This window comes from Monodelphis domestica, chromosome 3 (genome assembly GCF_027887165.1).
Source record: "Monodelphis domestica isolate mMonDom1 chromosome 3, mMonDom1.pri, whole genome shotgun sequence".
In the NCBI taxonomy this organism is placed as follows: domain Eukaryota; kingdom Metazoa; phylum Chordata; class Mammalia; order Didelphimorphia; family Didelphidae; genus Monodelphis; species Monodelphis domestica.
Genome location: NC_077229.1, coordinates 170,187,040 through 170,210,729, shown reverse-complemented (window position 1 = coordinate 170,210,729; position 23,690 = coordinate 170,187,040). Strand labels below are relative to the sequence as shown.

Genomic DNA, 23,690 nt, shown 5'->3' with positions numbered 1-23,690 from the left:
TCTGTCTCTTGGCTTCCTTTAAGTTTTGGCTCCAGTCCTATTCCTGCAAGAATAATTTCCTCATCTTCCTCCCCATCCCCTACCTCCTGCCTCCCCCTCCACTTTCCCAGATGCTCTGAGATGACCATTTGCACTAGCCAGCTTCTATATAAAATTATTTGTATCCTTTCTCCACCATTAGACTTCAAGTTCCTTGAGGGCAGGGGCTGGGTTTGTGTCTTTCTTGCATCCTTAGCATTTAGTACAGTGCCTGGCCCCATAGTAAGTGTGTAAGAAATGTTTGTTGACTGGCTGGCTGATTACAGGGAAGAGTGGTGTGTTTGAATTCCCCATTCCTTAGCCAGCCCACTCTGCCACAGGGAAAAGAAGTTACTTCCTCATAGTTTCTCCCCTATTTGCAATAAAGTTTTGACACACAGCTGGGAGAAATAATAGTATACTAGATGACAAAATTGGGAGCCAAAAAAAGTGTAAAAGGCTGAAGCTAATGAGATGAAATTGAATAGAGATAGATGTAAATTTCTGTGCTTGAATTAAAAAAAAAAAGACTGCTCAAGCACAAGAGATGTAGCTATAAAATATTTTATGTGTTTTCAAAAGACCTAAGGGTTTTAGTTAGACATGAGTCAACAACGTGGCATGGCTGCCAAAAAGTTAATGTGATCTCAGGCTGCCTCTGAGAGGCTTGTGTCCAGAACCAGGCAAGCAATAATTTTGCTATAGCCTGACTGGGTCAGAATGTATCTGTAGCACTGTGCTCAAGATTTGGCTATTAGCTTTTAATAACAACAATCATTATTATAGCTAGCGTTTATTTGGTGCTTTATGGCTTGCAAAGCATCTTCCAAATATCTCATTTTATCCTCACAACAACCCTAGATGAATGTAATTGTTATTAGCTCCATTTTACAGATGAGGTAACTGAGGGAAACAGAGGTTAAGTGACTTGTTCAGGGTCACACAGTCAGTGTCTGAGGTTAGATCTGAATTCAGGTCTCTCTGAATCCAGGTCCATCAATCTCTCTATTCTATGACCTAGCTGCCCAGCTGCTGTTATCATCATTTCAGTTACATCCAACTCTCCATGGCCTTATTTGGGGTTTTCTTGACAAAGATACTCCAACTTCTGTTACAGACCAGGAAACTGAAGCAAACAGGGTTAAGTGATTTACCCAGGGTCACACAACTAGTAAACATCTGAGGCTATATTTGAACCCAGGACTTCCCTACTTTTGGCACAGCTCTCTATCCACTGTGCTACCTAGCTACTCTAGAATTCAAAGTAGGGACGATTAAGTAGAAATTTGAGGAAGGCAGATTTCAATATAAGGCAAACTTTCCCAACAAATAAAGCCATCCAAAAATAGAATGGGCTGCCTTGGAAATTCTCCACCCCTGGAAGTCATTAAGCAGAGGTTAGATGATCACTTGAGAAAGTTATAGTTGGGAATCATTTTTTGCTAAGGGTTGAATTATATGACCTACGAGATTCCTTCCAGCTCTGAGATTCTGTGCTGCTCAGTCAGTCAAGTCTAACAGTTTTAAAGCATTTAATATATTCCAGGCATTGTATTAAGTGCTAGGAATACAGAGAAAGGCAAAAGACAGTCCTTGCTCGCAAAGGAGAAATAGGATCTACAACACAGTGAGTAGATCTCTGGTTTTAGAGATAAAAGATCTGAGATCAAGGGGCAGCTAGGTGACTCAGTGGATAGAACCTAGGGATGGGAGGTCCTGGGTTCAAATTTGTTCTCAGATATTTACTAGTTGTGTGACCCTGGGCAAGTCACTTAACCTCTATCTGCCTCAGTTTCCTCAATAGTGAAATGAGGATAATGATAATACCTTCTTCCCAGGTCAAGTGAGATCACTTTGTAAACAGTGCCTAGCACATAGTAGGTGCTTACAAAACGCTTTTTCCCTCTTCCTTCACAGTCTAATCAGGGAGACAATATGTGAAAAAAAGTTATAGAAGGGAGAAACTGGAGGCAATCAACAGAGAGAAGGCACTCTTGAAAGTGAGTTTTTAGTTAGGACTAGAAGGAAGTCAGGAAATCCACAAGGCAGAAATGATGAGATAGAATACTCCAGGCATGGAGGATGGGCAGGGGAAATGCCTAGAGTGTGGAGATGGAGTGTTTTATTTGAAGAACATCCAGGAAGCCAGTGTCATTGAATCACATTCTGTTTTGGAGGAAGAGAGGTATAAGGTACAAGAAAGGTAGGGGCAGGCTATGAAGTGCTTTGATAGCCAAACAGAGAATTTTATATTTGATCCAAGAGGCAATTGGGAGCCACTGAAGTTTATTGAGGAATATAACATGTTTTGACTTATTCTTTTTTTTTTAACCCTTACCTTCTGTCTTGGAGTCAATACTGTGTATTGGTTCCAAGGCAGAAGAATGGTAAGGGCTAGGCAATGGGGGTCAAGTGACTTGCCCAGGGTCACACAGCTAGGAAGTGTCTGAGGCCAGATTTGAACCTAGGACCTCCCGTCTCTGGGCCTGACTCTCAATCCACTGAGCTACCCAGCTGCCTCTGGTTTGACTTATTCTTTAGTGAGATCGCTTTGATAGCTGAGGGGAGGATGAACAAGAATGGAGAGATGCTGGTGACAAGCAGATTGACTGACCAGTAGGCTATTGCAAAAGTCATGGCATAAGGTGATAAGGGTCTGCACTAGGATGGTAAGATGGTCAGAAGGGAGGAGGGTTACATAAGAGATGTTGCAAAGGTAGAATCAACAGATTTGGGCAATAAATTGGATTTAGGAATAGAGACTGAGGATCTGAGGATGACACCTGGGTTGTGAGCCTGAGTTACTGGGAACATGATGATATCCTCAATAACAATAAGCAAGCTAGGAAGAAAGGAGGGTTTGGAACAAAGAAGGAAGGGTTTGGACATGCTGAGTTTAAGTTTCTATACAACATGGGCAACTAGGTGGAGCAATGGATAAAGTGCTGGGATTAGAATCAAGAAGACTCAACGTCCTGAGTTCAGATGCAGCCTCTGACACTTATTAACTGCATGACCCGGGGCATGTCACCTGTTTGCCTCAGTTTCCTGATGTATAAAATGAGCTGGAGAAGGAAATGCCAAACCACTCCAATATCTTTGCCAAGAAAATGGGATCATGAAGAGTTATAAATAACTGAATAATGACAAAGAAAATAGTTTGAAATGTCTCATAGGCAATTGGAGCTGTAAGGCTAAAGGTTAGCAAAGATAGGTTAGTTGGATAAATAGTTCTGAGAATCATTAGCTTTGAGAAAATAATTTAATCCATGAGAACTGATGAGATCACCCAGTGAAACAGAAGAGAAGGTCCAGGGCAGATCTTTGTGGGATACTCCTAGTTAGTAGGTCTCACTTAGAGAAAGATCCAGCAAAGGAGACTAAGAAGGAATAATCAAGGAGGAGGAGAACCTGGAGAGAGAAGTATCCTGAAAACCTAGAGAGAAGAGAGTATAAAAAAGAGAGGGAGGTGGACAGTGTCAAAGTCTGCAGAGAGATAAAGAAGAAAGAGGACTGAAAAAAGGCCATTGGGTTGGGCCATTGCAGTCTTTCTCTCTTCCTCAATTCCTGCCCTAGGAGATGTGAACATATACAGTAAGTCCTCAATTTTCTCAGGACTGTTCCCAGAATGTTCCCAGAAAATGGTAGGAAGGTGTAGGTAGCTCACAGGATACAACATCAGGCTTAGAGTCAGAAGGAGTTGGGTTCAATTCTGGCCTCAGATACTTCCTAGCTGTGTGATCCTGAGCAAATCACTTAACCCCAATTGCCCAGTCCTTGACACTCTTCTGTCTTAGAACTGAGTAACTAAAATAGACAGGGAGAGAGACAGGGAGGGAGGGAGGAAGGAAGGAAGGAAGGAAGGAAGGAAGGAAGGAAGGAAGGAAGGAAGGAAGGAAGGAAGGAAGGAAGGAAGGAAGGAAGGAAGGAAAGAAGGAAGGAAGGAAGGAAGGAAGGAAGGAAGGAAGGAAGGAAGGAAGGAAGGAAGGAAGGAAGGAAGGAAGGAAGGAAGGAAGGAAGGAAGGAAGGAAGGAAAGAAGGAAGGAAGGAAGGAAGGAAGGAAGGAAGGAAGGAAGGAAGGAAGGAAGGAAGGAAGGAAGGAAGGAAGGAAGGAAGGAAGGAAGGAAGGAAGGAAGGAAGGAAGGAAGGAAGGAAGGAAGAGAAAGAAAAGAAAGTAGTGGGAAAATTAAAAAAACACAAATGTTGACACATTGAATCTATGGGAAATAGGGGGTTAAGTATCCATAGCCACCAAATATTTCACTAGAGATTGTTGAAAACACACTTATATCCATATAATTCTTTATAACAAAACATTAATTTAACACAGTAACCATGAAATAATCCATAAAATGCAGCACACAAAATAAAATAGGTAACATGAAAAACATTTTTTCTCACTGGTAATACCTTAGAATTCTGTTACCTTTCATGCCAACATCTCAATAATTTTTTTTAAAACATTGATTTCAGACATTGTTCACTTTTCATAAAACATGAAATCTAAGTACCATAAATTCTGTACAGCAAATAAAATTCTTAAAATAAAAACATTGTTTAACCCGAATCTTACCTTCCACATGATTCAAAGACACATGGAAGCTAAACTGAGCACAGTTTGCCCTTGATAGCAGCAGTTTCTCTGCTTGTCAGTTCTTCTGTTTTCATTTGGAGAGTGTTTGGGGTTTTTTTTGGGGGGGGGTTGGCAGGTGGGGTAGAAGGTAGCACAGAGTGCTGAGTTGAGGGGCAGAAAGAGGGAGAGAGAACAGAATACTATACAGTAAAGTTAACAGAGGTGTTACAAGTTGATATGAGAATTGTCCATGGTTTCAGACATCCACTGGGGATCTTGGAAAGTATCTCTTATAGATAAGGGGTGACTACTGCATAATAATGTACAATGTATCTTATTATTATTGTATTTAATTTTGTTAATATCTTACAGTGTATTTTATCTACTAAATTTTATTATACATATATATAGAGAGAGAAAGGATAATCATGTGATAAATGGGGTCAGATAATTTCGGTTATCCATGGTAGATCTTGGAATGTATCCCACACGGATACAGGGCCCCACACTGTACTATACTGCTGCAAATCTCTCCATGTTGGCCACTCTCTGAAAACCAAGGGAGAGGTTACTAGGATTTACTTGCTGCTGTTGGAAGACATTAAAACTGGTGAGGGTCTCAACATCACCTTAGGCACCACAGCACTTGTACTACACTCTAGGTGCATAATTGCCACACAAAACTTGAATATTTAAGGGAAATAATGAAAATATGCAGTGAATGCATGGGGAGCCCTTTACTTTAAAATGGCAGGGATGAACAAGATCAGGGAAGCCCTCTATAGGATAGCAGCTGTTCTACCATCTTGCAGACATCATTACTCTCATTTTTTCCCTACTGCACATACTCTGAAATATGAGGAATTGTCAATGGGAAAGTGAAAATGAAGTTATTACTAAAATCATGTGATTTCTTGAAGTATCAAAAGTTAAGCAGGCAAATGTTGATTGACTCTATGTATTGATACTCTCTCAAACACTTTTCCCTCACAGTTTAACTTACTCAGTTCATATAACTGCACTTCCACTCCACCTCAGCCGTACAAAAACCATCGTACTTTTAATCCTGCCATCATCTACAAATGCCCCAATTCCACGTTTATGAAGTCTGGAATTCCTTTAACTGGTCACAACCTATTTTTAAATTTCATCTCTCCTTCCTTGAAATGCCAAACCTCAAATTGTGACCTATAAATCCTGGACCCTCAATAAAGCCCTATGATGGGGGCAGCTGGGTGGCTCAGTGGATTGAGAGCCAGTCTAGAGATGGGAAGTCCTGGGTTCAAATCTGGATTCAGTCACTTCCTAGCTCAGTGACCCTGAGCAAGTCATTTAACCCCCATTGCCTAGCCCTTACTGCTCTTCTGCCTTAGAGCCAAAACACAGAATCAATTATAGGATAGAAGGTAAGGGTTTAAAAAAAGTTTTTAATTAAAAAAATAATAAAGTCCTGTGATTTGTATAGTTGAGATAGTGTCCTCCTTATTTTATAGATGAAGTTGAGGTCTAGCAAAGTTTTGCTCAGATCACTGAGCCTTACACTGCTAACAGCACAGCACAGCTGGGTTTTACTTGGGGACCAGGCAGTGTCCACACAGGGACTGAGTTGGGTCTCTATCAATCAATACTTATGCAGATGATAAAATTATTATTTAAAGATTTTTATTTTTATTATCATGCAAAATATACTTTCATATTGGTCATTGTGGTAAGAGCACACTCATACAAAACCAAAACCCCAAAGTAAAACCACAAATACCCAGATGTGAAAGATAGCATGCTTTGATCCACATCCATCCATCTCCAACAGTTCTTCCTCTGGAGGTGGACGGTATTCCCCTGCAGATGATAAAATTATGGAACAGAAAACCTACATATGTGGGGACATCTCTGTGGCACTTCAGAGCAGACCTCCCCCTAGCTTGGCAGAGATGTGTTAATTAACACCTACAACAAAGAGGAAGCTGCAAGCTTTGAGGCAACCCAAATGGTATGTGGGGATGCTTATCAGCTTTTTGAAGTTTCTGTTTTGTGATACAGTTTCCAAGGACACAAAAAGCAGGAGATTGCATGTATTACAACACCATTAAAAATCACTACATTAATTATACTTTCCTCCTGGGCATCCTTTCATAAAGCCCTCAACATGGAACATCTCAGCAGCATTCAAAAAGCCTGGCAAATAGTACTTTCACTGATCCCTCTCCCACTCTAACATGAACTTTTGGGGGGGGCCCAGAACTATGCTTTCAATGGTTGGAGAAAACTTTTCTCTATATCAATAAAAAATGTTAATACCCAAAAGAAAATAAAAGGTTTATTTCCTCCCGAGGTGTTCTCTTGAACTTCATTATGTCCAGAAACTCAAGATCCCACAGGATGACAACAATTCGGAAGCTCATGCCTGCTCAGTACCCATTGCCCCAGAGCAGCAACTCCCAGTCTTAGAGATTGGCTGAAGGCTTCAAGAGTCTGAGAGCCTTTCAATGATTGGTCAAACAGCAAGGATATATATAAATGAAGCTTCAAACCCATGTCTTTCCAACTCTTATGCTGGCCTTTTACCTCTTATACCATACTGTCTCTCATCATCTGTTTACAAACAAGTGGAAACTGTAATAAGGTGTAATTCAATGACATGGCCAAGTTTCCTTCATAAATGGATTAAGAAATGATGGGTTCTTGGCTCAGAACAAAGTGAGTCTAACCCAAGATAATTAAAAATTAAAAAATTTTTTCTTAGAGTGAAATCTAAATGACTTTAAACTTTATATACATATATATAAAATATATTTTATTTAAAATTTAGATTCCCTATTCCTACACCCTAATAAGCTCTATAATTTTTGTTTAGAATTTTCTGCAAACATACTTCAACAAGCTTCTTTTATTTGGAGTCAAAATACAGTGGCATACTGGAAAGAATTTCACGTTACATTTTTTTTTCTTTAAAGAAGAAACAAACTTTCAGGGTTAATAATGGGCAAGCATGTCTGAGACTGGTTGCCTTCTGGCAGTTCACTGCATCTGGATATGACTTTAAACTTCTAAAGACAATGAGGCAATTGCCAAGGTATGTCTCTCCAAACCAGATAACAGAGTAAAATCAAGAAAGAACACTAATAAGTCATAGAAAACTGTGCCCAAGAGGAAAGTCAGGATTAAAAGCCATTGTCTCGTAATGTCTACATCCATGGCCCAAAAAGTTGTAATGAACAAAGCTGTCAAGAGGTAAAGGATAGATATCACTGACCCTGCCTATGATGAAGTTCATGAATGAAACATGATTCTGAAAGACCATACTTATTCCAAAGGAACAGAAAAGATCAAAAGAGTGATGGAACAATATTTATAGAAATAAAATATGCTCACATTGGAAACCCATGAACTGACAGGGGGGAAATACTGTGGAGAGAAACAAGGTAAAGATCCACTACAAGGACTTCTTTGACTAACTTAGAGGTTTGGTTTTATTTTTAACCTTTATCTTCTGTACTAGAATTAATACTGTAATGGTTCTAAGGCAGAACAGTAAGGGCTAAGCAATGGGGGTTAAATGACATGCCCAGGGTTGCACAGCTAGGAAGTGTCTGAGGTCAAAATTGAACCCAGGACTTCCCTTCTCTAGCCTTGGCTCTCAATCCACTGAGCCACCTAGCTGCCCCCCAACTTAGAGTTTTAAAAGACATATAGCCATGGAGCAAAGACAGATAGTGTAAAATGAAGGAAGAAACTGAAAGGATATTGTAGTGGGAATATAATATGGACTACCTGATAAGAAGAAGGAAGTAGATGAATGGATTAGGAAAGAGACCACAAATATGATATGGAGGTTTGATTTCTTAGTGATAGGAAATGTATTGCTGGATTTCCCTCTCTCTTATACTTTCCCTTCCTCTCCCTTTCTCTATTTCCCTAAAAGCAGAGTAAATGATAAATTCTGGATTTGCCTTAAGGCTATTTTCAATTTTTAAAATCACATAGGGAGTGATGACACTAACTGCTATTCTCAATTTGATTCTGATCAATAAATAAGAATTTGTTGTTGGAGGAAAAATTATTGGATCCTTAAAAAGAAGTAACCACAAACCTGTCATCATGTGATATACATTCTAGTTTTGAGGAAAACAGATTTCAAAGAAGTAAAAAAAAAATAGTGGGATCTCATGGGTCAGGTAGTCAGCTCAAGTGGAGTAGAAAGCTGAAGAGCTACTACTCCTGACTCTCCAAACCAACAGCCTTTTCACTTTAAAGATGCCTCTACACCTACAGCCCCTCCTCTGCTGAGTTTTTGTTGGAGACCACTATTCTCACTTCCCCACTCTATTCCTGATATTCTGGGGTTTCCCACTTTGTGGTTACCCTTTTTTCTTTTCTTCTCTATCCCATGCTTTCCACTTTCCTTTTATGTGTTGTCTTTCTCTATTGGAATATAAGCTACTTCAGGGCAAGTAGTCTTTGTCTCAGTTTCTTTCTGTCTCTGTCTCTTTCTCTCCCTCTTTTCTTGGATTTGTATTCCTAGTGCTTAGCTTAGAGCCTGGCACACAGTAAATACTGCATAAACACACAATCTTTCTGCCTCTGTCTGGGTCTCTCTCATTCTTATTGGCTAGGGCTGGGAGTGAGAAACTTCTTCCAAAGGTATTTCTGAACCAAGAATAAGTAGAAATTGTAAATATGTGTGTGTGTGTGCTTAATGTAAGGCAAACCTTTCTTTTTTTTGATGTATTTTAATTTTCTATTCGCCATTTTTGCATTGTCATTACTGTTCCAAAGACTGTTCTCCTTGGTTGAGAAAAGAGATAGGGAATAGGAACTGGACCTGTGATTGGAAAAGGGAGCTCCTTGTGAAAGCAGGCTGGCATCTTCATTGCAATTTAGAAAGGGAAAACTTTCTAACAATTAATGCTACTTAAAAGTGGAATGGATTGCCTCTTCCTAGGAATTCCACTGATCAACACCCAATTCCTCTCCATAAAACAGAGGTTGGGTGGCAACTTTCTGGGGGTGTTATATAAATGAGTCCTGCTTAGGAAGGACTAGATTATCCCTGAGGTCCCTCCCAACTCAGATCCTGTAAAATTAGCTAAAAAGAACAGACATGTTTATATCTAGTCAAATGCTCTATTATATATGGGATAGGGCTCTTGCTAAGGGAGAAAAACCCATTACATTTTCCCATACCATGGTAGAGCCAATGGACATGGGCTAGGGGCAAAGGAAGAAGTATGTAGCTCCATTTTTGTCTTTTTATCTCTAGAACCCATCACGGAGAAGATACTAAGTAAATGTTTATTATGACTGATCTGTGGGATCAGTGGTTAAAGTTTGAATGTGCCTATAAGCATAAGGATGGTCTGGTATCCTGACTAATCTGCACTGGTAGCTCCCATCTCACTCTTTTGTTTTTGCTCAGTCATTTTTTTTTCATGAGTTTTGCTTTTTATTCAGTGGATGCCCATTCCTTCCAGTGCCTGATACGATATTTGGATCAGGGTAGACTTACAACTACAGACACCCCCTACCCTCACAGAGAGCAGAGAAAAGGGTGGTGGCTCTCATGGATCAGGCTGATGTCCAGTCAGAGAATTTAATCTTTCAGAGGTTTGCTCAGTCATTTCAGTTGTGTCCAACTTTTCATGAATGCATTTAGGGTTTTCTTGGCAAATATGCTAAAGTGATTTTCCATTTCCTTCTCCGGCTCATTTTACAGATGAGGAAACTGACCCAGGGTCACATAGTTAAGAAGTATCTGAAGGCCAGGTTTGAACTCAGGAAGATGATGCTCCTGACTCCAGGCCCAGTGCTTTATCCACTACACCACCTAAATGCCCTCATCTCACTCTTAACTTCCTTTCATTCTCCAGGTTTAGAAAAGAGCTTGGAGAGAGTATCACACTAATCGATCGACAAGTATTTATTATTGCCAGGCACTGTACTAGGTAACAAGAATAATAAAGAGTCAATACCTACTCACAAGGAACCTACATTGGAATGAACTGGGTAGTTTTCCTGTATCGCATCTCTGTCTAACGTCTCTTACCAGATAAGACATTGTCACTCTGGAACTGGATCAGGAACAAGCTGAAGTATCCAATAAGCTCCCGAGACAGTCCCATCTTGTATGATACAATCTGAAAAAAAAACAAACAAGAATATTCATAGTTCTCTGCTAATAAAAAGTATGTCAGCAAATACCACACTTTATTATTATATTTATTATATTAAAATCACTTTATTACTCACATGTCATCCATACTTTCTAGTCTGAAAGCCTGGTGAGAACAGCATGCTGTAGTTTATGGAGAGCTTTGAGTCCTGCCTCCTACACAGAATGGCTTTGTCACAGAAGACAAGGCACTCAGCCTGTGAGTGCTCTTAGATTACAAGTTGAAAAGCAAATGCTTTCATTCATTGGTAGTGAGTTTCGCACTGGGAGCAAACATCCCAGCTTTGCTTCTGACTCTGGGCTTTGCCACCCTGCCTCAATTGCTGTCTCGCCCTGAAACTGCCTCCATGCCTGGGGTCTTCTCACTCTACTACATCTCTCTGCCCCACCAGCTCCCATATTCCCTTTGGTGAGCTCTAACCTGGAACTAATTGTATTTGGGGAGGAAGGACTCTGGGCAGCAATTCTTCTCTCCTGAGCTGGCTCTGCTTTGGAATCTCCTGACTTCACCACCACCTCTCCCATGTTCAGCTCCCTTCTATATGTCATCCTCCTCCATTAAAAGGAATTGCCTTTTATTTTGTGTTTGTATTTCTTTCTCCAGGGTTGAACAGTGGGCTTAAAGCATTTTTGTTGTTAAATTGTTTTTCAGTTGTGTCTAGCTTTCCATGATTCCATTTGGGGTTTCCTTGGCAGAGATGCTGCAGTGATTTGTCATTTCCTTCTCCAGCTCATTTTACAGATAAAGAATCTAAGACAAAGATGGTTACGTGACTTGCTCAGGGTCACACATCTAATAAGTATCAGAGGCGAAATCTGAACTCACGCTTCCTGACTCCAAATCTAGCATCTAGCTGCCCTGTGCATAAGCACTTAATATTTGTTGCTTGTTAGCTACAGTAAAGAAATCATAAAACACACACACACACACACACACACACACACACACACACACACACACACACACACACACACACAGACCTGGGTTTATGAGATGGCCAGCAAAAGATGATGCTATAAAAAGAGTCCTGGCTTTGTACTAAAAAGACTGGGTTCAAATCCTGGATTTGCAACCTGCTACCTACATGATCCTAGATAAATACCTTCTCTCTCTAGTCCTCAATTTCCTCTCCTGTGAAATGAGAAAGCACAACTAGATTGGAGGTTTTTATCTTTTTTGTGACACGGACCATCTTGGGAGTCTGCTAAAACCTACAGACTCCTTTTCAGAATGTTTTTAAGTAATTGAAGGAAATGATACATTTTCAGCTTGAGATCAGTGAAAATAAAAAGGGTATTTTTTCCCTATCCAAGTTCAAAGACTCCCAGAAATGTACTACAGATTCACTGGGAGTCAAGAGATGCCAAGTTAAAAACCTCTGGATCCAAGATTTTGGAATAAGAACTCACTCTTTAACAAAAACTGCTGGGAAGATTATAAAACAGTATGGCAGAAGCTAGGTATAGACCAGTATCTCATACCCTAACAAGATAAGATCAGAATGGATGACTGATTTTGATATAAAGAGTGATACCATACCTAAATTAGGGGAACACAGAATAGTTTATCTGGCAGATCTTTGGAGAAGGGAAGGATTTATGACTAAACAAGAGATAGAAAACATTACAGGATATAAAATTAATAATTTTGATTATGTTAAATTAAAAAGCTTTTATATAAACAAAACTAATGTAGCCAAGAGTAGAAGGGAAACAACAAATTAAGAAAAAAATTTTATAACAAATTTTTCTGATAAAAGTCTCATTTCTCAAATTTATAAGAATATAAGCCATTCCCAATTGACAAATGGTCAAAGGATCTGAATAAGCAATTTTCAGATGAAGAAATCAAAGCTATCAATAATCATATGAAAAAAAATGTTCTAAATCCCTCTTGATTAGAGGAATGCAAATTTAAAAAACACCAAGGTACCACCTCACACCTATCAGATTGGCCAATATGGCAGTAAAGGAAAGTGGTAAATGTTGGAGGAGATGTGACAAAATTGGGACACTAATGCATTGTTGGTGAAATTATGAACTGATCCAACCATTCCAGAAGGCAATTTGGAAATATGCCCAAAGGGCTATAAAACTGTGCATACCCTTTGATCTGGTAACACCACTACTGGGTCTGTATCTCAAAAAGATAATAAAGCAGTACTCAGGGGAAAATTTATATCCCTGAGTGCATATATCAACAAATCAGGGAGGGAAGAGGTCAACAAATTGGTCATGCAACTTAAAAAACTAGAAAGAGAACAAATTAAAAATCCCCAGATAAAAACTAAATTAGAAATCCTAAAAATCAAAGGAGAAATTAATAAAATTGAAAGTAAAAGAAATATTCAACTAATAAATAAGATTAGAAATTGGTACTTTGAAAAAACAAATAGATAATGTACTGCTTAATCTAATTTAAAAAAAAGAAAGAAGAAAATCAAATGAATAGTATCAAAGATGAAACGGGTGACCTCACCTCTAATGAAGAGAAAATTAAGGTAATTATTAAAAGCTATTTTGCCCAATTATATGGCAATGAATATGACAATCTAGATGAAGTGGGTGAATATTTACAAAAATATAAATTGCCTAGATTAACAAAAGAGGAAATAGAATACTAAAACAATCGCATCTCAGTAAAAGAAATTAAATAAGCCAACAAAAAGATCATAAAAAAGGGGAAAGGATATACTTGTACAAAAATATTAATAGTGGCTCTTTTTAGTGGTGACAAAGAACTAAAAATTGAGGGGATGCCCATCAATTGGGGAATGGCTAACCAAATTGTGGTACATGTTGGCAATGGAATACTATTGTGCTATAAGAATGATAAACAAGATGATTTCAAAAAAAGCTGGAAAGGTCTGAAGGAACTGATGAGGAGCGAAATAGAACTGGGAGAACATTGTATACAGTAACAGCAATATTGTATGATGATTATCTGTGAAAACTTGGCTACTCTCAGCAATGCAATGACATGGGACAAACCTAAGAGATTTATGATGGGGAATTCTATCCCCCTCCAGAGAAAGAACTGTAGGACACATCTTTCACATCAGTGTATTTATCATTTTATTTTGGGGTTTTGATTATATATGATTGTGCTCTTATAACAATGACCAATGTGGAGATGCGCTTTGCATGATGATTTAAAAAAAACAAAACACCTTTGGACCAGATGATCTATAATGTTCCTTCCAGTTCTAAGTTTAAATAAATTTGTTATTAGTCAGCTTTTAACATTTCTGAGGGTCACTACTCAGCTTTCTACTATAATTAACTGTATTTCCTCACTTGAAATCCCTAACACCAGGCAAATGGGGTGGTACTCAATCTAAATTACTATTTGTCTATTGTGTTCAGTTATTCTGAAATCAACACAAAGAGCCCAAATGATGTCACTAGGACTCAGACTGTGCATTGGTTGCCTCCTCTCAGCACTTAGTATTCCTGCTGCCATGAAATGTCCCTCCATTTATTTTTCCCCCTTATAGGGCAGATTTGGGGTTGTTTCTTTCCCGCTTTTGCTTTATCAGTAAAATCTTTGGCATATTTTGACACGTGTTATTTTCCCTGGTTTCTGGTAAGGTGCTGATTTATAAATTTGCTCTGAGTTCTCAAAATCATAGCATCTTTGAAAAGGTTGATGGCCCCACATCTTCTGGACTTTTAAAGGGGATCCTTATTATATCAGGCAGTTAAAAAGCCTTGTGGTTAGAGTGCCAAACTTGGAGTTGGGAAGTCCTGAGTTTGAAACTTGCCTCAGAGAGTTGCTAGCTTTGGACAAGTTATTTAACTTCCCTCAGCTCAGTTTCCTAACTTCTCAAAATGAAATTAAAACACTTACCTCCTGGGATTGTTGTAAGAACCAAATAAGATAATAACTGTAGAGAGCTTTGCCAAATATAAAGCCAAATCTGGCTGGCTACACTGGAGAACTTAGAATGGTTTCTCCATTTTAATAAGTATCAGGAGCAGCTGGGTGGCTCAGTGGTTTGAGAGCCAGGCCTAGAGATGGGAGGTCCTGGGTTCAAATCCAACCTCAGACACTTCCTAGCTATGGGACCCTGGGAAAGTCACTTGACCCCCATTGCCTAGCCCTTACCACTCTTCTGCCTTGGAACCAATATACAGTATTGACTCCAAGAGGGAAGGTAAGGGCTTTTATAAAAATTTAAAAAAAAAAAAAATAAACCGTAGAGTTGGAGCAGTTGGGAGCTAGAGATCCTCAAGGCACTAACTCCTATGGTTAGAGACCTGAGGCCATTACACTGTGCAGAATGGGACAGGGGTAAGATTAAGGAGAGAATTCAGGTGGGATGTGGCAGCCAGTGGGGAGGCCATCTTCAGGCTATTTTGACTGATTATTCCTGATTGTTTTGACAATTATTCCTGTGCTACTAAAGAAGTATGAGTATTGTGAGTGACTTTAAATGTCTGTGCTCTGGAATAAAGTCCCAGTCATCCCACCCTAGTTATGGTTCTGCTCTTAAGAAGATTTGGCCATGGTGCTGAAGCAGAACAGAACAATCTAATAATCCCTTTTCTCTCTGCTGTTGTAAGAGTTATTTTCCCCCAGTTGCTCACTATTTAAGTAACTTGACTTGGTATGAGTGTGTTTTCGTTCCATAGAAGATTTCAATTTTCAACTTTGGTTTCAAATGGATTCTGGAGCTAAATTTTCTATAGAAGTTATGGTTTCTCAGACTATTTTATTTTATTTTTTATTTATTTACTTTTTAAACCCTTTCTTTCCCTCTTAGAACTGACACTGTGTATTGGTTCCAAGGTAGAAGAGCAGTAAGGGCTAAGACAATAGAGTTTAAATGACTTGTCCAGGGTCACATAGCTAGGAAGTGTCTGAATCCAGATTTGAACCCAGGACCTCCTGTCCCTGGTCCAAGATCCCATAGGGAATCATTGATGACATTCTGCAGTCTCCTCCATTCCTGATTCAGCTTCCTCCCCTGAGATTCTTTGCTTTGTACACAACTTTGATACTAATGCAGCGCCCTTCTTAGTCATACTGAGCTGGAATGCCTAGGTGTCCTTTCTCTTTGTCTCTATGAATACAGACTATAAGCTCCTATAAGGTCCAGAACTGCTGGTTTGGTCCTGTGTTGGTGTGGTGCTGGGTGTGGTCAAACTCGTCTCTCCGGAATTTAAAGCCCTTAAAAATTGGCGCTAGGCTACCTTGCCAGTTTTATTATGACATCTCACCCCTTCATTTCTCACAGGCATTTCACTTCTTGCCCTGGCTTTCCCAGTGTCTGTAATGCCTGCGTGGCTTCCTCACCTCTGCCTTGTAAAATCCCTGGTTCCCTTTCAAACTCAAGCAGGAACTCCTCCACAAAGCCTTTGGTGGTCCCTCTCCAGCTCCTTAGACCATCCCTGTGTCCCCTTCAAATTACCTTTTGTCTATTTCAAAATTTTGCACGTTGCCTCCCGGGACACACTCTGGGCTTCGTGAAGACTTTTTGCTTTTATACGGACAACTCCTGTACAATACATGGCACTTAGTATATGCTTATTGCTTGAATGATCTAAAAATGCTCTTAAAAGAGGAAAGAAATTTTATTTCAGAAATAAGATCCAGGCATTCCAGGCATGGAAGGAAATCCAGAGAAAATGCCTAGAGAGCCAAGAAATGGAGTGTCTTGTTGGTGGAGCATCCAAGAGGTCAGCATCTTTGGCTCAGAGAGCACATTTTGGGGAGAAAAGGGGATGAAAACTGGCAATGAAGAAATGGGTATACCACTATTCTCACTACTGGGAATTTAGTTCAGCCTTGCCATTTTGGAGATGAGGAAACTGAGGTTTATAAAGATCATCAGCTAGTCTGAGGTCACCTGGGTGGTTTATCACTGAGCCAAGATGTGAACTCAGTGTCTGACCTCAGATCCAATGCTCTTTCCAAGTACCACATTAACTTCCTGCTAGCTATCAGATAATCAGTTTGATTACAGCCTAAAGCAGTTAGTTACAAAAGAAATTGTAATAACTTTTGCTTTATTTCTACCTACACAGTTGCAAAATGCCCTGGGCTGTTCACATGCACCGTCTTTGCCTTAGAATTGCTTATACTACTCTCTTCTTTAATGCTTCTTCAACTTTTCACATCTCACTCCTGGCAAAAAAAAAATAACAAACAAACCAGCATTTGTGTGCCCTTGTAGGGAAGATCTCAAAATCACCTCCCTCTCAGCCCCTTCTCCAAGCCCTCTGTGGGTTATTAACATAGCAGCTCTGAATTTATAGGTCTAAGGAACCTTAGAGATTATTTACTCTAACTCACTTTATAGATGAGGAACTTGAAACCAAGAAACTTACATATAAGTCAAACAAGTAGTAAGAAACAAAGTCAAAATTTGAACCCAGGTCTTCTGATTACAAACCCAATGTTCTTTCTTTTGCCCTTTACCACTAGGGGACTTTGTCTTTCATTGTGATGCAAAAAAAAAATCAGAAAATAAATAACTAGGCAACACATAAAATAATATTTTCTGGCATTAAAATAAGTGCATTTGTACAAAACAATACTTAACAGTGCCCTTAGAGCTAATGATGATACTAAAAGATGAGAAAATTCATAAATGGAGGGGTTATGAGAAGATATGCACTGCTGCCATTCTAGAAAACAATTTGAAATTATGTAAGGAAAGTTACTAAGTCATTCATATCTTCTTATCCATTACTGAGCCATCAGACAAAGGAGGTACTAATCACAAGAAAGACCTGGATTTACTAAAGTACTCCGAACAATATTCATGCTAATGCTGAAAACAAAATAAGCATACAACAATTGGAGAATAAACACATTATGGTCCATTAATATAATGGAATATTCTTGAGGTGTAGGGAATGACAAATGTGAAGAATTCGGAAGAAACCGGTAAGATTTAAATGATAACCAATGTGGGAATTTGTTTTATTTAACTATGTGTATTTGTTACAGAGATTTTGTTTTTGTTTTTCCATGGCTGGTGGGGGAGGGAGGTAGAAGGAAAAGAAAAGAAATTTTTGTTCTTTGAAAAATATTAAATTAGGAAGCAGCTAGGTAGTTTAGTGGATTGAGAGCTAGAGATGGAAGATAAGAGTTTTTAAATATATATTAAATTAAACATTTAAAACCATTGCCACTATGAATCCTGGAAATAAAGAAAAACCATAAAAAATGTAATGGTCAAGTTAAAAAAATATTAATCAAGTTATGTATGTGATCCTCTTGCTGTTTATGCCGAATTATAATATTGTTCCAAATCATTCCATATCTTTAAATATGTTGTTGATTATTTTTTATCTTGTATTTTTTATCTTATATATTTTTATCTTATTTTTTATCTTTTTTATCTTATCTTTTTTATCTTTCTTATCTTCCATCTTGGAATTAATACTGTATATTGGTTACAAAGCAGAAGAGTGGTAAGGGCTAGGCAATGGGGATTGTGACTCACCTAGGGTCATGCAACTGGGAAGTGTATGAGGCCAGATTTGACCCCAGGACCTCCTGTCTCTAGACCTGGCTCTCAAACCACTGAGCTACCCAGCTTCCCCCTGATTATAAGTTTAAATGATGGCAACACTCACTTTTGCAATAATTCCTGATCATTTATACTAAAAAGGAAGGAAGGAAGGAAGGAAGGAAGGAAGGAAGGAAGGAAGGAAGGAAGGAAGGAAGGAAGGAAGGAAGGAAGGAAGGAAGGAAGGAAGGAAGGAAGGAAGGAAGGAAGGAAGGATAAGGGAATTGAGGCGTATATATTGAAAAGTGCCGTTTGTGTCCAAACAATTTTAACAGAAGTGCTCCACTTCCAACTCTTTCCCTACCTCCATTCCTGCCTTTGCTTTGGGCCTTAGGCCACTATCTACTTTTGCCATCCTTAGTTGAAGCTCTGGTCTCTGGTCTCATCCCTATTGTAATGTCTTAACCTTAGACCATCAAAATTCTCTCCAGCTTATCTTTGGAGACCTCAGAAAAGTAGAATGAAAGCAAAGTATAAAGATGTATATAGGTAAGAACTAGGCAAACAAAAGCAAAGGGAAAATGGTTTCAGGGATCTTCACCAAGGTGATATAATGGACAGAGTGTTGGATTTGGAGGAAAATACCCAAATTCAAATCCTGCCTAAGGATTTGTGAGCTTTGTGACCCTTAGCAAATTCTGCCATCCTCAGTTTCCTCAATCGTATAATGGGGATAATAATAATAGCACCCATCTCACAGGGTTGTTATAAGAATCGAATGAGAGTATGTAAAAGTACTTTAGAAATCTTAAAGCATTATAAAATGCTAGCTATTATTATTTCTGAAGCTTAGGGCACTAACTATCATATTCTTATCAAGCCTTTCCCACATCAACTTTTTACACATCGTTTGTGTACATACAGCAATTCGTCTCCTTTCATTCCAATCTTTTTAGCTATTTGGGGGGCATTTTAAAGGCATTTAAAAGTTTCAGCCTAACAACAACAGCTTGAGAAAGGGTCAATGAAAAGACTCTCAAACTGAGCTTGTCACAAATATTGAACCTGAAAAGTTTCGCTAGTGATGGACTATAACCATAAATCTCTCATAAAATCCAGATATTCAGATAAAAATAAATGTCTTCTTGAGGGCAAAAAAAAAAATAACCTAGTAAGGGTCCATGAATAACTTGTGACTGAATTTACCATCTGAACCAGATTATTTCTAAACTTGATTTTCTCCAAACAATTTCCCTTCACAGGTAGCACCTGGTAGGCATGGTTACCTCTAAGACTCTTTCAGCAGTGTCAGAGGTTAGAATTTCAATTCTGATACTTCTTCCATCAGGCAGAAATACATCCAGAGAGACTTTCTTGGTGGTGATTTTGAATGTGTCCTGTAACCAAAAGGAAAGAAAAATAACTTTATGAAGTAGCTTTTCATTTTGTGTGCATAAGCTCCCCCTACTCTCATCCTTCATTGGATGAACCACATCTGCAGGCATCTGGGAAATGAGCAAGCTCATCAATTGCCTGGTTGGTGGCAGTGTTTTATTTTATATGTTGGGAATAAAGGATGATGGGATAGAAATGGTTCTGGGTTTTTTTTCTTCTTTTAATTCCCTTTGGTTGATCAATGGTTTTTGTGTTTTACACAAAAGTAATTTTTTTTGCTTTGTCATCAAACTATTTATTAAGTGGCTGCCTGTGTATGACATTTTCAAATGAGTGCTGAACAGAGCAAAATAAATAGACAAAAAAACTCAACTTTCTGGGCCCTTATAAATCTAAAATGACAATATCTTTATGAAAATGTTCAGATTATTGATTTCTTAAAGAGGGTTATATTGGGAATTTTTAAAATTGAAGTTTTATCATTGCTGTTTGTTTTCACACTAGTCATTTCCCATACATAGTACCTTCTCCTCCCATACAGAAGTAGACCCCCCACCACACACATACATGTACACAGAGAGACACACACACTCTGATCCCTCCCATGCAACAGAAAAAACTATAGATGATTTTTCAAGAAATCTTGACACAAAAAAGGATCTATTCTAAATCTTCCTTGAAGCACGGCTCCCCTTTTGAATATCCTAACAAAATGTCCTTAGATTTTGTTTAGTTAGGAAGATGAGAAGGTTAGGGGAAAAGGTAATGAGGTCAGTTTTGGACAAATTAAGTTTAAGATATCTATGCATTTGAGATGTCCAATAAGCAATTGGAAATGTGAAGCCAGTAGTCTGGAGAGATAATAAGTAGATCTGAGAAGAATCCATGTGAAAGGATGAGATCACCAAGTAGAAGAGTATAGAGAGAGAAGAGGAGAGCCTAAGAGAGAGTCTTGGGGAATAGCCATGGCTAGCAGACGTGGCCAGGATGAATGTCTAGCAAAACAGACTAAGCAGGAACGGTCAGATAGGTGGACGGAGAACCAGGAAAAGATAGTACAGTGATCCCTCACCTATTGCAGGAGTTACGTTCCAGAGACCCCTGTGATAGGTGAAAATCCTTAAAGCAGCATTATTATATTTATTTTATTATTTATATATGTTTTAAGGCTTTATAAACCCTTCCTACTCTCCTATAAACTTTTTCCACACTCTTATTAACCTGTTGCCACTGAGCCAATCAGTGCCTAGGATACGGAGCACAGCACTGTGGTTGGTTGCCTTTCATTCCATCAGTCAATAGTGTGCCCTGATAACTGTAACTCCATGATACAGAATTAGATTTTTTTTTTAACCAGAGATACAGTGAAGCCAAGATAAATGAACCATGAGAGGGACAACTGTATCACAAAAATATGTAGAGAAAAGAGTATCAAGAAGAGGGTGATCACAGCTAGGAGGCTCAGTGGGCTGAGAGCCAAGCCCAGAGATAGGAAGTCCTGGGTTCAAATCTGACCTCAGACACTTCCTAGCTGAGTGACCCTGGGCAAGTCACTTAACTCCCGCTGCCTTGCCCTTATCACTCTTCTGTCTTAAAACCAATATACAGTATTGATTCCAAGAGAGGAGAATTGTGTATTTTTTTTTAAGAAGAAAAAAGAAAGTGAACAATAGTGTCAAAGGATGCAGAAAGGTCAAGAAAGATGAAGATTGAGAAAAGGTCATTGGAATTGGCAATTAAGATCTCACTGGTAACTTCAGAGAGAACAGTTTTAGGGGAAAGATAAGATCAAAATCAGACTGCAGAGAATTAGAAGAAGTTTAGAGGAAAGAAAGTAGAAGTACTGATCTTCTCAAAGAGTTTAGCCATGAAAGGAGAGATTTAGGACAGTGTTTATCAGAAATGGAAGGAGGCTAGAGGAGATGTCTGTAGGTAGTAGAGAAATAGCCACAAACAGGGAGATATCTATACTTTCTTATTTTGATCTCTGAAGTGTAAGAGCTCCTTACCAATAACTACCCAAGAGCTCTAGGGTACCCCAATTTTTTCAACTCCAAACCTTTTCCTTCCTCCATTGTTGTTGTTCATTTAGTCATGCCCAACTCTTCTGTGACTCCATGGGCCATAGCACACCAAGCCCTTCTAATCTCCACTATTTCTCTAAGTGTGACCAAGTTCTTGTTTGTTGTTTCCATGCCACTATCTATCCATCTCAGCCTCTGCAGTCCCCCTCTCCTTTTGCCTTCAGTCTTTCCCTGGATCAAGGTCTTTTCCAATGAATCCTGTCTTTTCCTTATGTGGCCAAAGTATTGAAGCTTCAGCTTCAGTATTTGATCTTTCAGTGAATAGTCTGAATTAATTTCTTTAAGTGTTGACTGATTTGATCTCCTTGCTGTAGGTTGAAACAAAGCTAAGCCCAGAAATCAAGGTCATTCTTGTCTTTTCTATCTGCTTAACCACATATTTAGTTTCTCATATATAGATAAAGTGGCAAAGCCTCAACAGGTTTTTTAAGTTCATCCTTACGAATAATATTTTACAGATGAGGAAACTGAGTCTTCAAGGAGTGAAGCAGCCTGCCCAGGGTCATATCCCTACTATCAGAGTCAGAATCTCCTGGCTTCTAAATCTAAAGAGTTGAGTAAAATGAAAAACATTATATAATTACACACACACATTCAGGGTAATGTTACCTATAACAATTAATATATATGATGAAATGTTGACATATGTATGATAAAGGACATAGCACATACATATACTATATTATAAATATAATGTCCTTTATTATCACTCCTAAAATAGTGGCTTTCCAAATTCCTGGTTGCACTGATATTTACTGTTCAGCAAAACTTGTTTACTTCTTAAAAACCCATAAACTTTAAAAACCGACAGTTGTCCCTGCTCTACTCTCCCCAGTCCAGCTCTCTCCCCTCGCTCCTCCCTCCCTGCCCCTTGAGCACAGAGAACCTAGTCAAGGCAAAGAGATCTATGGTCCAAATAGGAACCATTTTATTGGTCCATGCTATAACTTTGGTTTGGGAAACACTGTCATATTTTAACATAGGAGATGTTGCATAAATACCCTTTGAATGAATGAATGAATGAAAAAGCTTTTATTAATAACTTACTTATCTAAGAGCCTGGGAGATAAATTTAAAAATTGTGTGTGTATATACACAATATATGTATATATATATATACATATAATACACATAGATAAATAGAAAAATAGATAGATTTTTTTTCATGTATATAGGCTTGGTGGATTTCCATTTGGAAAATTACAGAGATGGTAAGTGAATCTACAGAGTTGAAGGCTGGCCACTCCTTCCAGGCAGTCAGGTCAGAGTCAGAGATCTCTGGAGTCAGGAAGACTTGAATTCAGATTTGACCTCAGACAACAACTAGCTGTGTGAGCCTCCACAAATCACTAGAAAGGAAGGGAGGGTGAGTGGAGATAGGGCCTGGAGCCTGACGCAAAGCATACTGGAGTCAAACCTATATGTATGTCGTCTGTGAAGTAGAGATGACAAGAACTTTGGGGAGAAGTGACTGTTTCACCTCCGAATTTCTGTTAAGGAAGGAAAGCTGTATGTAATTTGACATATAATCTGGATTTTCATAGAGAGCACATTTCACAGTCCAGACACAAGATTGTATGAATTAAAATTCCAGAGTGGGAGTTATAAGTTTTAAAAATTAATATCCAGTACTCCAAGTATTATACTTATGAGATTCATTAATAATAAAACTTGAAGTAAAGGGAAATAAAAGGCTAGAGAAACAGAGAGCTCACCAGCCTCAAATGTGAAAAAGAGAATGTGAGGGAGGAGCTACGAAAACTTATATACAAATGTAAAAAACACACGTAATCAGAAAGGGAAAAGGAATCTTGGGACAACGGAAGAATTCTGGGAGATGAAGTCCAAAGGATACAAAATTTCCACTTATACAAAGTCAGCCTCATTGTGGTAGAAAGTACTCAAGAATGATATTCAGAAGACACAGAAAGAAATTTCAGTGTAGAATAGAGCAAGTTTTTAAAGAACCCAATGTGGAAAAATACATA

General features: G+C 38.7%; 1 protein-coding gene across 1 annotated transcript in view; it reads right to left on the bottom strand.

Annotated features, from left to right (window-relative positions):
* SNX31 (sorting nexin 31) overlaps positions 1 to 23,690 on the bottom strand; it is a 92,601-nt gene that overhangs the window by 43,893 nt on the left and 25,018 nt on the right. Inside the window, exons 5-6 of the mRNA XM_056823258.1 lie at positions 19,510 to 19,620; positions 10,635 to 10,725 (exon numbers count right to left, since the gene is read on the bottom strand). Coding sequence (XP_056679236.1) covers positions 10,635 to 10,725; positions 19,510 to 19,620 — 202 coding nt within the window. The remainder of the gene's footprint in view (positions 1 to 10,634; positions 10,726 to 19,509; positions 19,621 to 23,690) is intronic.